This window comes from Suncus etruscus, chromosome 8, assembly GCF_024139225.1.
Source record: "Suncus etruscus isolate mSunEtr1 chromosome 8, mSunEtr1.pri.cur, whole genome shotgun sequence".
NCBI classification, from domain to species: domain Eukaryota; kingdom Metazoa; phylum Chordata; class Mammalia; order Eulipotyphla; family Soricidae; genus Suncus; species Suncus etruscus.
This window is the reverse complement of record NC_064855.1, coordinates 78,065,169-78,080,672: the sequence shown is the minus strand read 5'-3', so window position 1 is coordinate 78,080,672 and position 15,504 is coordinate 78,065,169. Positions and strand designations below refer to the sequence as shown.

Here is a 15,504-nt window from a genome sequence, read left to right as displayed (position 1 = left end):
AGCTCACTACTAAACAACCAGTGGGTTAGAGACGAAATCAATGAGGAAATCAAAAGATTCTTAAAAACAAATGAAAATGAAAACACATTAGAATTTGTGGGAAAGAACAAACACAGTATTAAGAGGAAAATTGATACATTTGCAGACATTCACCAGGAAGGAAGAAAGGGAAAATTGATAAATTTGCAGACATTCACCAGGAAGGAAGGAAGGGCTTAGAACATTGCAAAAGGACCAAAAAAGAAACCAAGAATAAGTAGGTGGAGGGAAATACTAAAACTTTGAACAGAAATTAATGAACTAGAAACCTACAAAACAATCCAAAAGATCAATGATGGCAAGAGTTGTTTCTTTGAAAGAATAAACAAGATCGATAAACCATTAGCAAGATTCACAAAGAAAGAGAAACTTAATAAACAAAATCGGAAATGAAAATGGGGGCAGTCTACAGATACTATTGAAATTAAGAGGGTAATCAGATTACTCTTAGAATCTTTATACCACAAAACAAAAGACTGGAGAAATGGAAAAATTATTGGACTCTTATTACATCCTAAGGGTGAACTAAAATTATATGGAATACCTGAACAAACCTATCTCTATTGGGAAATTAAAATGGTAATCAAAGGGTTTCCCCAAAACAAAAACCCAGGCCCAGAAGAATTCACAAGTGAAATCTTTCAAACCTTTAAAGAGGACTTACTGTCAATTATTTTGAGACTCTTCCAGGAAGTTAAAGAAACAGAAACACTCTCAAATAGTTCCAATGAAGCTAATATCACTCAAATACTCAAAGCAGAGACACCACTGAAAAAGAGAATTATAGACCAATAATCCTGATGAACATATATGCAAAGATGCTCAAGAATTCTAGGTGACTCAAACATTTTGATAGCAAAGAATTGAGAACTACTTGTCAAATGAAATTCTAGAGACATCATTATTGTTTTGATTTGAGAGTTGCAAGAGAAGAAAATGTTATATCTGATAGGTTTCTAGCACAAGAAACATAATTATTAGATTTTTGTTTCCCTGCTGAGGTGTGAAGATTACAGATGAGCAGTGAATTGGGGCAGAGACATGTGATGTCTCAGTTCTCCCAGGTCACATATGAGGTCACCCACAGATATTCCATCTGATTGAATATTAGCTGAGAAACATGCAAAAGTTGAAATTGCCTTAATAATCTAGTCAACTCTATTCAATGATGGTTATGTTTCCCCCAAAATCATAAAAATAAATTAAAAAAGATTAATTTTTTGGTCCAGCAATGTGATGGAACATGAGAGATAAAATCCATGCATAGGTCACGTGCAGAGACATCAGTAAATTAACATGTCTTTGATAGTGTGCAATTTAAAACTGCTTCTCTAACGGATTTTTGAATATAAAATAATATCCTCAGTGACCTTAAAGAACTTGAGACTTATGAATAGTGTGACTAAAATTGTTAGAGAATGTACAAAAAACTATCTGTGAAAATATAATTGCTGAAAATTACAACAAGGGAATTTAATACCTTTTAAATATATTTTAGCATTACCCATTATATGAGTAACTCTAAACTTTATAAATATCTTTAGCCTAAACTTTGGCCATGTCTTCTTCCCTTTAAGTGGGCTTTTAAATTTATTTTAACAAATGGACAGAGAAAATTTGGTCTATTAGACTTTTAAATCTTCTTAACTATAATGGCCAAGTAATGTAATGAGATATTACTGCTGAAGCATAAATAATGTTTACTAGGATTTCTATCTGTAAAGTAGCCACACATTTGCTTATTTTTTATAATATTTATTTTATATGTTTTAGTATGTTTCCAAGCATATCTAATTCTTAATCTTAAAGTTAGCAATTATTCTTTAAAGCCTGATTCCCACAGCATTGTACATGATATGAATAGGTCTATAAGTCTTTATTTTTTCCTTTTCTTTGAATTTAATATCTATTTTCATCTTTAAGTTACTGGCCTTTTAATGAATTCTAAGATTTAAAATCTCACAGAAAATTAAATGATATTCCATCTGATGATTTTTTACATTTTTACTCTCTTTCCCTACTCTCTTTTCCTCTCTCCTTCCCTTCCCATCTCTCCGCTTTCCTTTCCTCCCCTCCCCTCCTCTCCCCCTTTCCCTTTTCCTCCCTTTTTTCATCTTCTCTCCTCCCCTCTCCTTTCCCTTCTTCTCTCCTCTCCCTACCTGTCTTTTCTCTTTCTCTCTTTTCTACCTCTCTCTCCTCCTTTCTTCTTATTTCCTCTCCCCTCTCATCCCCTTTAGAGTCCTCCCAAGCACCCACCTCTCTGGCTGCTTGGGCCAGCACCCAGGCATGCCCTTGTGGTCTGGGAGGAAGAAGAGGGGAGATGGCTGGGAGTGTCTGGGGCCTACCCACACCCTATGCTGGCAAGCAAACCTATTTTATGATATTTTTGTGAGGGTTAAAAAAATAGGACAGGTGATTCAAGTGGTAGCACTTGTAGAAGACCTTGAGAACCCTTGCACTATATGTTCTCCATTCTCCAATATGTCCCCAAGCACCTAATCAAAAAGTCTGCACCACGAAGCATCACCAAGATTGGCCCTCAACCCAAATAATTAATGGAAAATACTTAAAGGCAGTATGTATCATGCATAAAACAGGGAATCTTAATTGTTAATATCACATCACCATTGGTATCATGTTAGAACTATCATAATTATGTACAGATTTTTTTAACCTATTTGACATGTATATTAGTTGTTTTACTTAAAAAAATCTTAGGAATATTTACTTAATAGGTTACTTTATGTGTTTTGGAATCATTAATGAGAAGGAACGATAAAACTAGCTGAACCCTCTAAAGTTGCTTGAGAAGTTAGAGGAAATGCTAATGAGACTTGAGAGATCAAATAGACTAGGAAAGCAAAAGGAATCTCTTCTTGTTATGCAGTTAAAGAGCTTTAAAGAAGTTCCAAGAAACATTTGGAAATATGCAGAATAAAGAAACACTATAGGCCTAATCAAAGAGATGCCCAACTAATTGATAAACTGACACAAATATCGAACTGTGTGACCTAGGAAATGTTATTACCACTACAAGCAGTGCACTACTAGATGTCTAGATGTTTGAGATTTGAGTTTGATTGACACCAAATGCTATCAAGATAGAGGACGGGTTGGGGGGGTCGGTGTTAGTTTTTCTAATATCTAAGTTACATTCTTAATTTTAAGGATTATAGAAAGTGGGGAAACATGTTGCAAAAAAAATTAGAGAAGCTATTCACCGTATCTCTTCAGAAAGGGAACCAAAAGTCAAGGTCAACTCATAGTATACAAATGCTGCTATGTACCTCTGAAGAACTAAATCAATAAACTGACCAAACATTGTATAAATATGGTAATTATTTTCAACAAAATGGTATCATTTAACCAGATAATATGTTAATAATGAGGTTTTTGGGGGATGTTCCTGTAGTCTAAATTCCAAGTTTTATGTGTTTATATGTTGTCTTTTCTAATTTCTGTTGATCCAATTCTTTTGAACCAAGGTTTCAGCCAGATAGATTTTATAGACATTTAACCCTATTTGACTGGATATTATATTGCTTTCAAGGGTTTTTCCAATACTTAAATGTAAATTTTGGGTTTGTACACATCCCACAGCATTAACATGAAAGCTAGAATTAGAGCATGCCTGGAATTATTATATATTATAGTACATAATATAATATATATGTATATCTTTTAACCTTATTTTTTTTTTGGTTTTGATAATGAAGCAGACAAAATGCTTGTATTTTAAATTTTATCTGAACATAAAGTAAACTTCAAAACTTTGGTTTAGTTTTTATATAGTTTTATGTGGTTTTATATGGTTTAAAGCATTTTTCCTGATAATCTTTACAGGTGAATATGCCAAAAGAATAAACAATATCTTTTGAGTGGGTGGGCAGTACCAGGAAGTGCTCAGAGCTTGCTTTTGGCTCTTTACTCAGAAATCATTCATGGTGGTGCTTGGAGATCCATACATGTGTGGTGTTAGGGTTCAAACTCTGTATACTTATATACATGCCAAGCACCTTACCCTCTGTACTATCTCTGACTCCATTAAATAACTGTTCTTTACTTTTGTCCATCTTGTACATTCTAGTTGTAATTTAGCATCCTGCTTTGCTATTTGTTTTTTGTGTATGCATTGTGAGAACAACTTTAAGCCAAAGAAGATAAATGTCAGTTATTAGATAAATGGAGATTGTTATCAATTGCCTGTAAAAAAAGTTATATATTTTTTCTACATGTTACTCAGCTTCTGCTACCTTTAAATTACTATCATAGATCAATTCATTCTAACACTGGATTCCACTTTCACTCACATATGTATTGTTTCCTATCAGTAACTCATGATTATTGAAATATGTTTAATTAAAAAGAACATGGCTCTTTCTCTTTTCTGATTTCCCTTTTCTGATTTTATCAATTTTTGTAGTTTTAGTATAGGTCATGAACTCTTATGTCAAAATAATCTTATTTCATAAATGTGATTTGTTCAGTGTCATTTTTCTAAATTTCACTTCAGTTTTAAAGGCTTATTAAACTTGTGTTCCCAGGTTTAAAAATTTCTGAATATGAAAAAGAAGTTCTTTTTATGAAAAGAAGTTTCATTTTTAAGTTATTGTAATGTTTTTTTGTTTTACGAATGTTTTGTTTCTAGAGTATTTTACCTTTTATATATTATAATTTTGCCCTTTCAAGACATTCAATATACTTCCTTTTAGTCTCTGTAGAAACGCTGGAAAAGAATTTGAAGCAGATGGGAAGGCAGCTTCAACAGCTTGAGAAAGATTTGGAAACCTTTCCCCCTCCCGAGGACTTGCATGATAAGTTTGTGACAAAGATGTCCATATCCTTTTGATGTTGAACTTGTAACTCATAAGTCATCTAGAATAGTTGTTTATTAATTTTAGTATTTCTCTATAACAATACTATCATGTCAAATCATGGGTGATTTAACCATGTCTTCTTTTAGAGAAACCTACAAGTTTTTATTTATCATGAATATTTCATATAAGGGTTATTCTGATATCAGATTATTTTTTAAGTCAACTTGATAATATTTTCTTTCATCTTTTTCTTCTCATATGGTCTTCTTCCTTCTGATGTTCCTGGTTAATTAAAAGGATATGTAAACTCCCTGTAAGGGCATTTGCTTTTAGTATTTTGGTATTAGTTATATTTTTGGATGCTTTCAAAGCTATATACAGAGCTTGTAAACTGATATGACCGGTCATCTAAAATTTAAAGGTTAACAATGTAGACGAAAGAATATTTTTCAATTCTAGATTCTTTGGCTGCTCCAATATAAAATGATAGAAAGCCTATTGATAATTGAAAAATTAGTTTTTTTCAAGAGGTAAAAGCAATGAGTGAATTCCAGGATATGTCATCTATCTGAGACTTTTAAGCCATTCTCAATTAAGAAATGAACCTTCAAACTGGAAGAGGGTAATCAGAGGAAGGTGAGAAGCACAAATTTTTGCTTATTAGATGTCTGCTATGACATGAAGATAAATTTTTTAATAGTTTATTTTTGATTTTTAGTTTTTGGGCCACATCTGGCGGCACTCAGAATTTGCTCCTGTCTCTATGCTTAGAAATTGTTCCTGTCTCTGGGGACCATAAGGGATGCTGGGGTTCGAACCCTGGTCCATCCTGGGTCAGTCACCTGCAAGGCAAATGCCCTACCTATCACTGTGCTACCATTCTGGCCCCCCAAAATAAGATTTTTAAACTTAATAAAAAACATTCTCTCAAATGCTCTTTTTTAGAAGAACACCTTTACCACTTTTCATCACAATAATTTTAGCCAATTAAACAAGTTTTGACTGCCTTTGTCCAAATATAATCCACATGCCATTGTAACACATCTTGGAGCAGCATAGTTTATTCTTCTTTAGTATAAATTAAGAACTAGCTTGCATTCTAGAAATCTTAGTAGTTCCTTGAGACATACTGTAAAGCTTCAAAATCAAAATTTTATTTTTCACAATGAAAATAAAAAAAACCACAGATATATTCTATGTGTGTGCAAATATGTGTGTGAAGAACTGTAGAACGTTTGAGGGGTACAGGGCATGCTTAAATGCAAAGAGTCCAGAAACTATTGGAGTAACCTCTAAGCACTGTCAGTTGTTACCCGCCCCCCCAAAAACAAACATGCATCTTATATATACACATACATATAGATAGATATACACAATCTATATACTCGCACACAATCTCTCTACTTATAACTAATAGCATGAATTTGTTCCCTACTTAAGATTTCTTTTGAATCCTATTATGTGGTTTCTCTAACTTTGTCATTTAATCTCTAATGAGTAATTGAAATATTTATTTTTAAATTTCTTACAACTAATGCTTCATTATTTTGTATACCATCTTTATTAAACATTGACTAGCAATTTTTATTTTGAAATTCACTAATGTAAATTCATTGTTAAAACTTCATAAGGAAAAAATAAACTTCATAAGGGAGGACGGAGAGATAGCACAGCAGTTGGGCATTTGCCTTGCATTTAGCTGACCTGGGATCCAATATAGTTCCCAGAGCCTGCCAAGAGTGATTCCTGAGCAAAGATACAGGAGTAACTCCTGAGCGCTGCCAGATGTGGCCCCAAAACCAAATAAAACAAACAAACAAAAACTTTATAAGGACTTGAGAATTTCATAAGACAGTGTAGCCCACCTCTATGAGCTCTTACAAAGTGTTATTTTTTAATATTTTATTTTAAACTGAGATCCTTTAAGTTAAAGAACTGCATTTTCTCTTTGTTACTCCTCCCTTGAGATTTAGCAAATAACAAAATTATTTGTCTTGTCATAGAGTTATTGCATATGCTTTCAGCATAATTGTGAATTAGTTCAATTTTAAATTTCTCCATAGTCTCTTTTGGGAAATACCACAAAAATGCACTCCAGCAACAATCAATCCAGGCTAATGTGTTTGTTTCCTTTCATATTTCTCCTAACCATCTAGTTTCTTCCTTTATTAGGCAGGATGCCTTAATCATTACACTAGAGAAGGCTGTCATTTTAAAAGTAAATATCAAGTCTATTTATTCATCAAAACTATTTTTGGAGAACCTTCTCATTTGTCACAGTATTCACTTTAGAACGAAATTTGTTTTTATAAATTTCTATCCATTCTATTATTCTTAGATTTTTTTCCCTCAATCGTTTCATCATGTCAAAATATTCTTATATGACACTCATTTAATCATTAAGTACTATTCACCAAAGTACTTATTACTGATCCCTACTGATAGGAAGCATATTAAAAAAGGTTTTGCTTGCATTCAGTTTCGAATAATGTGCTGTTTATATTAATTGTGAAACTGAGGTTTCTGGAACATAAAACTTAACAAATTCCTGAGTAAAGATTGTAGACTCCTGCTCAGCAGACAATCTCAAGATCTACCATACTTATATTTATATGTGTCAGAAAACTGAATGATATTGGTCTCTTGAAAGGTATGCAGCTCATAAAATGCAGCCAGCAGGAAATCAGAAAGAGGAAGGATGATGCTTTGTTAGAAACAATTTTTCATTCTGAGTACAATTATACTCCATGGACATGAAAGCTACTACATCCTGTCGCTAAATATCACAACCTAGAAGACTCTAATGAACTGATTAGCATTCATGTATCTCTTGGAAGTCAGATATATGAACAGTTGGTGCACTTTGCTATTGACAAAGCTTATAATCAAAAATATTCTTTGCTGAGATTAGATTGCACTCGTTTGCTTTTCATCTTAGTTAGGCATACTAGTTTCAAAGTAATTAAATTCATTCATTGCTAAGCTTTGTTTACTTTAATTAGGACTGACAACAAGTCAGATTTTGAATATTAGATGCATTTATATGGATCTTATTAAAATGGCAAATTGTAAGCTTAGAATGTAGAATGGTCTTGGAATGTAGAAGAATATGAAAACTAAAATGCACAATGAATTTGAAGTTTGTTATTAGTACTCAAACTTTATATTTTATGTTTTCATGCTTACTAGTTGAAGCAATATCAAAGGCTTGGTTCATTGACTAATACTAAATAAATATGTTCATTACTTATATTCTTATGAGTGCATTTTTATAAGTATCTACTTAAATGTGATTTAGTGAACAGTGTAATCGGTTTATTTTTAATTAAATTGTTCAATTTTGTTATATGAAATTTCACTATTAGCACTCATACATAGTATATTGTTTTTTATTCTTCCATAGATGTTCATTTCTTACTTAGAATTAAGCATTGAATATGTCCTATAAAAATTCACCCAATATTTTCATATAATCATATGATACTTAAGTAATTGTTATGTTTCTACTTGCTAGGTCTAGCTAATAGTGAAACTGTAGTAATCACTTAACTAATTACTTGTTTGAGAAAAAAAAATGTGAAGACTGCATTTGATGTACTGTTTGTAATAGTAATAATATGCAGGACCAGAGAAACCCCTCAATGGCAGTATTCCATGTATGAAACTTAGTTTGATCCTTAACGCCTTAAAATTTTTGCATGTTAGTTATTATTGTGATATGTTAAACAGTGATAAAATTAGAGAAATACCAAGATTTTAGTCATGCAGGGTTTGTTCCTTTTTTTTTTTTGACCTTTAAAATCTGCAGTATTTTTTTTTTACAGGAAATAATAAATAGATCCTAGGAAGTGTCCTTGAAATTCTTCTTTGCTCATGCATTTGTCTTACTATTTTCTTCTCTCACTATACCCTCTCCTAAATCTCTTAGAGAAAAATATGTTAGACATTTATGTACTTCTGTATTTATCACAACTTATCTGACAAGTGTGTTGACTCTTCTTTGTTAAAGTCATAAAATTCTTGCAACTTTGGTATATTTTTTCTTCTATAGTTCCACTCTATATTACTATTAGTATTTCTGAAAAATCTACATCTATGTGGAACAGTCCCAATGAATTTCTAATTCATTGGGAAAACTTAGATCTTACTTACGTCTTTATTTTTATATATTTATATAAAATTATTTATATATCATATATAAGTATATTTATATATTAATATATTTTAATATATTTATTGGGAAGACTTAGACCTCATTTATTTAAGACTTAGATCTATATTACTTTCTCTTTATAGAGCACATAATTATTTGAGTAAATAACTGTTTTTTGTTGATTTGTTTTGTTTTTTGATTTTTGGGCCACACCTGGTGATGCTCAGGGGTTACTCCTGTCTATGCGCTCAGAAATCGCTCCTGGCTTGGGAGACCATATTGGGATTCTGGAGTATAGAACCACGGTCCCTCCTGGGTCAACTGCTAACAAATGCTGTACCTCTACCTCTGTGCCATCGCTCTGGCTCCATTTTTAATGTCGTTCAGTTTTTGTTTTGTTTTCTGCTTATTTTTTGTTATTTTTTGTTTGTTTGTTTACTTTGGTTTGCGGCCACACCCAGCAGCGCCTAGGGGTTATTCCTGACTCTGCTCAGAAATTGCTCCTGGCAGGCACAGAGTACCATATGGGATGCCAGGATTCCAACCACCATTGGTCCTGGATTGGCCGCTTGCAAAGCAAATGCTCTACCGCTGTGCTATCTTTCTGACCCCTTGAGTAAAATAACGTAATACATATTAATTTAACTAAACTTAACTTAGGAAAGGAAAATACAAGAAAGGAACATGAAATGTTAACCTTCTTATTCTGAAATTTTCCCTTTTTTTCTATCCTGAAATTTTTTAACTACTCATTGCAAATAGTCTACTCACTCTAGATCTCAGATTATTTTTCATACTTTTTACTATCATATAATGCATTTGTTTTTAAAATTATATGCGACCACATTCTAAAATCAGCTTTAAGTTTCTTTTAAAGTTGCTGTTTTATTTGATACTGTTTTTCTCTAGTTTCTGGAGGTACAGGCTGCTTGAGTGAGGCTTCTTGAGTATTTTACTGGGGAGCTGGCTGACTTCCTGAGGACTTTTGTCAGGAGTTGTAAAAAAGTCTTACACATGAAAGACCAGACAGATAATACAGTGGATTAGGTGCTTGCTTTAATATGTCCAATCCAGATTTGATCCACAGCTAAAAGTGATTCTTCACTTCAGACCAATGAGTCAACCCTGAGCATCCAATATTTTTTCCAAGCCAGGAGTGATTCCTGAGTGCAATGCCAGGAGTAAAGCACTGAGCATTGCCAATCATAGCTCCAAAACAAAACAACAACAACAACAGCAACAATAACAACAAAGGAGTTTTATATCTTGGTTTATGAATGAAAATTAATAGTTCTACCATTTCGATCTTGTTTACATCTATTTTTCAAATAAAAGTTGTTTGCACATAAGGCGGGAAAAGGTATTATACATATAGGTCTGTTTGAAACTGGCCTAGAAAATTGATGTAATAGTAATAGTAGACATACTCAGTGGGGCAAAGTGCAGTAATAACAATAGTACATAAGGATCAATTATAAATTTATAAATTATAAATATAACAATAGTACATAAGGATAAATATAGACTTGAAATAGTCCAAGAATAAGATTACTACTAGCTGATCTGGAAATGGATTAAAGATTTTAGTATTGCTACTTAATAGCTATCATTAACTTCTTTCATTTATTTTGTAAGTAAACACAGATTTGATCATCATTTATCACTCAGATTGGAAGAATACAATAATTTATGTGGAATTTCTTGCTAATTTGGCTTAGACTCCATATAGAAAATACAATTTTTTTTGTTGTTGTTGTTGGTTTCTGGGTCAAATTCGGCAGCGCTCAGGGGTTACTCCTGCTCTTTTCTCAGAAATCACTCCTGGCAGGCTCGGGGGCATATAGGATGCGGGGATTCGAACCATCATCCTTCTGCATGCAAGACAAATATGCCTTATCTCCATGCCATCTCTTCGGCCTCACAATTTTTAAAATACAGTAATGGTGGATTTTTATAAAAGAAATTTTTTATAAAAAACCAAGCAGTTATTATCTATAGATAAATATTTTATTTTAAATTATATGACTTTAAAAATTTCCTCCAGTCACCAAGTTTCTTCACTCTACAAAACTCTTCAAATGCAAGAAATCCTATGCAAGGAAAAAAATATCAAAATATAATTACTCTTTATATAGAGTTAATATAGAGTTGTTTTTCTTATGGGTGATTATGCTGATGATGAGAGTAATATTGATGATTCTTTTTTAATTTTTACTTATTTTGTTTTTTGGGTTTGTTTTTTTTTTTTTAAGCCACATCTGTCAGTGTTCAGTGCTTACTCCTGGCTTGGAAAACCATATTGGATGCAAGGCAAGCACCCTGTCTACTGTATATCTCTCCAGCCCCTAACAATTTTTAGTCCAGTATTTTCCTGTTAGTGCATGATGATTTGATTTCCATATTTTTGGCTGTTAGATTTTATAAATCTATTCTAATAAAATATCTTAGAATATTTTGCTGCTATTAACTTATGTCCAGGAAGATGACTGGCAATTTATTAATTTTTAATTCTTACATACATACAAAAATTAGAAATGTTCTTAGGGAACAAAACTTTATTTTAACTTAAGAAATTGCATTGTACACACCAATTTTTCCAAATATTAAAATAGTTTTAATATTTAAGTGCTGATATTAAATCAACCCCTTACAAAAATAGCAGCCAAAAAATAAAATAGAATCCAAATATTAAAATAGTTTTAATATTTAAGTGCTGATATTAAATCAACCCCTTACAAAAATAGCAGCCAAAAAATAAAATAGAATCATAAAATTAGAAACATATATCAATAGAATATGATTTGTTATTCCAAAAATAACTTTTCAGGAACTGTATTAGCTCTTTACACTCAAAATTTTGTTATTTTGCATATTTATATTTACTTGTATGAGTTTAAGTTCTATTTTTAAATCACTTTGAGAAGACCCTTTCCACCCAGTTTAAGAATGAAATAAAGTTGGCATATTATAGGTAATCAGTATATCAGAATATTAAATCAACCTGTTCGTGATTAAATAATTGTGTTGACCAAAGATGACTATTTTGATCAGTAGATAGTAACTATTTTAAGATTGTATTTTGTAAGAATTAATTGATATATATTAAGTGAAATAAACTGAAACTTGTCAAATATTTATTTACTTTCTGGTTGTCAGTTACACCTACTATGGAAATCACCCCTAGAGATTAGAAAAGTATAGGTTTAGAGAGGCAAGGCAAAAATGAGGTTCTTTTAGACAAGCCTAAGGATATTGCAAATTGTCTATATTAACGTGGGTCTCTGGAGAACATGAATTTTATGCTAGGTTCTATAGATTCAATAGTTAAACCTTTATTTCTAAACTATAGTTAACTGGTGTTGATTATATCATGTTACTGATGAATCACAATACATTCCATTTAGTGATAGTTTTGAATGCATTTCGAATGTGATTTATATTTATATAAACTTATGCAAATTAAACATCACATTTAATGAATATGGATAATTCACAAGACAGTTTATAGCAACCTATCACATGTGACTATAATGTAATATTTTCTTATAATTTTATGACTTGGCTAATTATACAAAACCTTTGTTATTTATCCAAGAATTAAGAGATCATATCACATACAAATGAATCAACTACTGACATTATTATCTAGATTCTAAAAAGTGTAAGGAGGAATTTTACTATTTGGATTATCTGAATAATGAAATAGAGATAAAAGATTTTTATAGCTAATTAAAACAGATCAGCCCTAGTATTGGAATCAAGTGTCCCTATTAATTTATTCTATCTTCTGAAATATTATATATACATTATATACATACTTATAGCATAGTACAGAAAACAAACCCTACCCATAGCAAAGATTAGAAATAGACTATCTAGTGGATTAATAACATGGATAAAGGTGAGTTTTCTTTCTTTTGCTTTTTCTTTCTTTCTCTCTCTCCTTTCCTCCCTCCCTCCCTCCCTCCCTCCCTCCCTCCCTCCCTCCTTTCCTTCCTTCCTTCCTTCCTTCCTTCCTTCCTTCCTTCCTTCCTTCCTTTTCCCTCCCTCCCTCCCTCCCTCCTTCCCTCTCTCCCTCTCTCCCTTCCTTCCTTCCTTCCTTCCTTCCTTCCTTCCTTCCTTCCTTCCTTCCTTCCTTCCTTCCTTCCTTCCTTCCTTCCTTCCTTCCTTCCTTCCTTCCTTCCTTCCTTCCTTCCTTCCTTCCTTCCTTCCTTCCTTCCTTCCTTCCTTCCTTCCTTCCTTCCTTCCTTCCTTCCTTCCTTCCTTCCTTCCTTCCTTCCTTCCTTCCTTCCTTCCTTCCTTCCTTCCTTCCTTCCTTCCTTCCTTCCTTCCTTCCTTCCTTCCTTCCTTCCTTCCTTCCTTCCTTCCTTCCTTCCTTCCTTCCTTCTTCCTTTCTCTTTCTTTTCTTTTTTCTTTTCTTTCTCCTTTTTTCCTTCCTTCTGTTCCACCTTCCATTTTCCCCCTTCAATCCTATCTAAGTCTATTTTTTTTATTTACTGGCTTTTAAAATGTACTAATGTGTATGTGTCATTTTGCTTAGTGACAATAAAAATGACTTTAGTTAGTTAAATTCTGTATTTACCATTTCTTTAAATGTCCCGACTTAAAGTAGTAATAGACAATTGTGACTAATGCTTAAAATAATTGTAAGGAATCTGTTTGATATATTTAATCTTACTGCATTTTATTAGCAACTTGTCATACTACAAGAAAATTTTGTTTAGAAAATATTTCTTACCCTGACACCCCATTTATGTTTTATTTTATTCTCAGTGCATTGATCTGTTATAAATGAATGTAAAAAAGATCATGCCTGGGTGTGAACATAGTTTTAAGTTCTGTAATGCATAGAATATATGTCCTGCTTTTTCAAAAAAATTAAGACTTAAATTTGCATGTACAACTTAAGGTTTTCTGCAATTCCTAACATTTTATTACAGATTGCTTTGTTTAGAATTTTAAAAAGAACTGAATGAGTGAATAAAGATAACAAGTATTTAAGGTAGTACTGGCATGATTTTTCTAAGAAATTTGCATTATTTGCTTATTTGAAAAGGCCTGTGATTTGATAATATTCTTACTTTACTGGTGAGAAAATTGTAGCATAAAGAGATGATAATGGTTCTCCCACAAGTACACCAAGTATAGATATGCAAATGAGCTTCAGTTTATCAAATAAAATTTAGTGCCTATCTTTGTCCAGTGAAATACTCTGTGCCTTTGTTGTAAACATCTTTTGCAATTACTTAATTGCACCTGCTGGACTCTAATCTGGAATCATACTGTATTATCTGAATAATGTTGATATATTGAATTTAAAATGTCTGAATTAAATTATAAAAGCAAATCATTAATAGTTAACTTTTCTGATATTTTGTAAAATCAATTAGAAATTAAAAATACTGACTAGATGATCAGGTTGTTTACTCAGAGTTGTAATATTCCTAACAATTTTGGAATTTACTGTATCAATTATCTCTGTAAATTTCAGAATTCTTGAGCCTTAGAATCTTGCATGTTTGGGTCCATGTGTCTAGTCTCCAGTATTGCAGAACAATACTATGAGAATGCCTTAACTATGATGTATACAGCTTTGTTATCACTGCAAAAGAACAGTATGAAAAACTTTTTAAGTTGCACGAAAACATGGAGAAGTTATACCAGAGTGCAATGGGATATTATGCCATTGATGTGAAGAAAGTATCTGTGGAAGAGTTTTTTACCGACTTGAATAACTTCCGAACCACATTCATGGTATGTTAAAATTTTTTTCATTTGTCTTTTAAAAAGCATTTTTGTCAATCATCTATGATTACTTTTATTTTATGATCTCATTAAAATCTTTTCAGTGTTCCTTTTCTGATTTTGAAAGTTAGCTTTAAAATTTCTAGATTTTAAATCTATTGAAAAATGTATGGTTTGTTCTCTTTTTGCCCTACCCAACGTTAAGCTGTAATCAGAAATTTTGATTGAAAAAGTGACATATTCTGAAGTTTTCATAGAGACTCCCCTCCTGGCTGATTACAGAGCATTTTTGTAATAAGTTTTTGGCTAGGAATTTGTTTCTTTATACTTAAGATCAATTTGTATTTTTGTGGTATAATTTTACCAAATTCTGTGCAGCTCTTATGAAGCTTTTTTCTCCCTTTTCTTTTCTTAATGCATTGTACAATAAGCTACCTGTGATTTGCCTTTGAATGCATTTTATATTCCTAGGGTTTTCTTTAGATACTTTAATAGGGAGGTCAGGTCTTTGATGTGGAATCCTTTCATTTAGGCATTAAAAAGATCTTTTGAAAAGTATTAGCTGATTAGATGTGAAAAAAAAATACACACACATATTAAAAGTGAGAAAGCATTGTTGCCTCCCTAGGGAAACTGGTGATATATTTCTACCAGGAAAAATTACATTATTCTTAATAGGTGGGTAAGTCATTTCTCTATTTCAGCAAATGTATGTGGGGATTAAAAAAGTTTTAAAGTATAAAGAAAAAT

At 32.0% G+C, this 15,504-nt stretch overlaps 1 protein-coding gene across 1 annotated transcript in view; it reads left to right on the top strand.

The window, feature by feature from the left end:
• Positions 1–15,504, top strand: part of DIAPH3 (diaphanous related formin 3) — a 552,109-nt gene that overhangs the window by 337,037 nt on the left and 199,568 nt on the right. Inside the window, 2 exon segments of the mRNA XM_049778724.1 lie at positions 4,752–4,876; positions 14,599–14,763. Of these exon segments, the coding sequence (XP_049634681.1) occupies positions 4,752–4,876; positions 14,599–14,763 (290 nt within the window).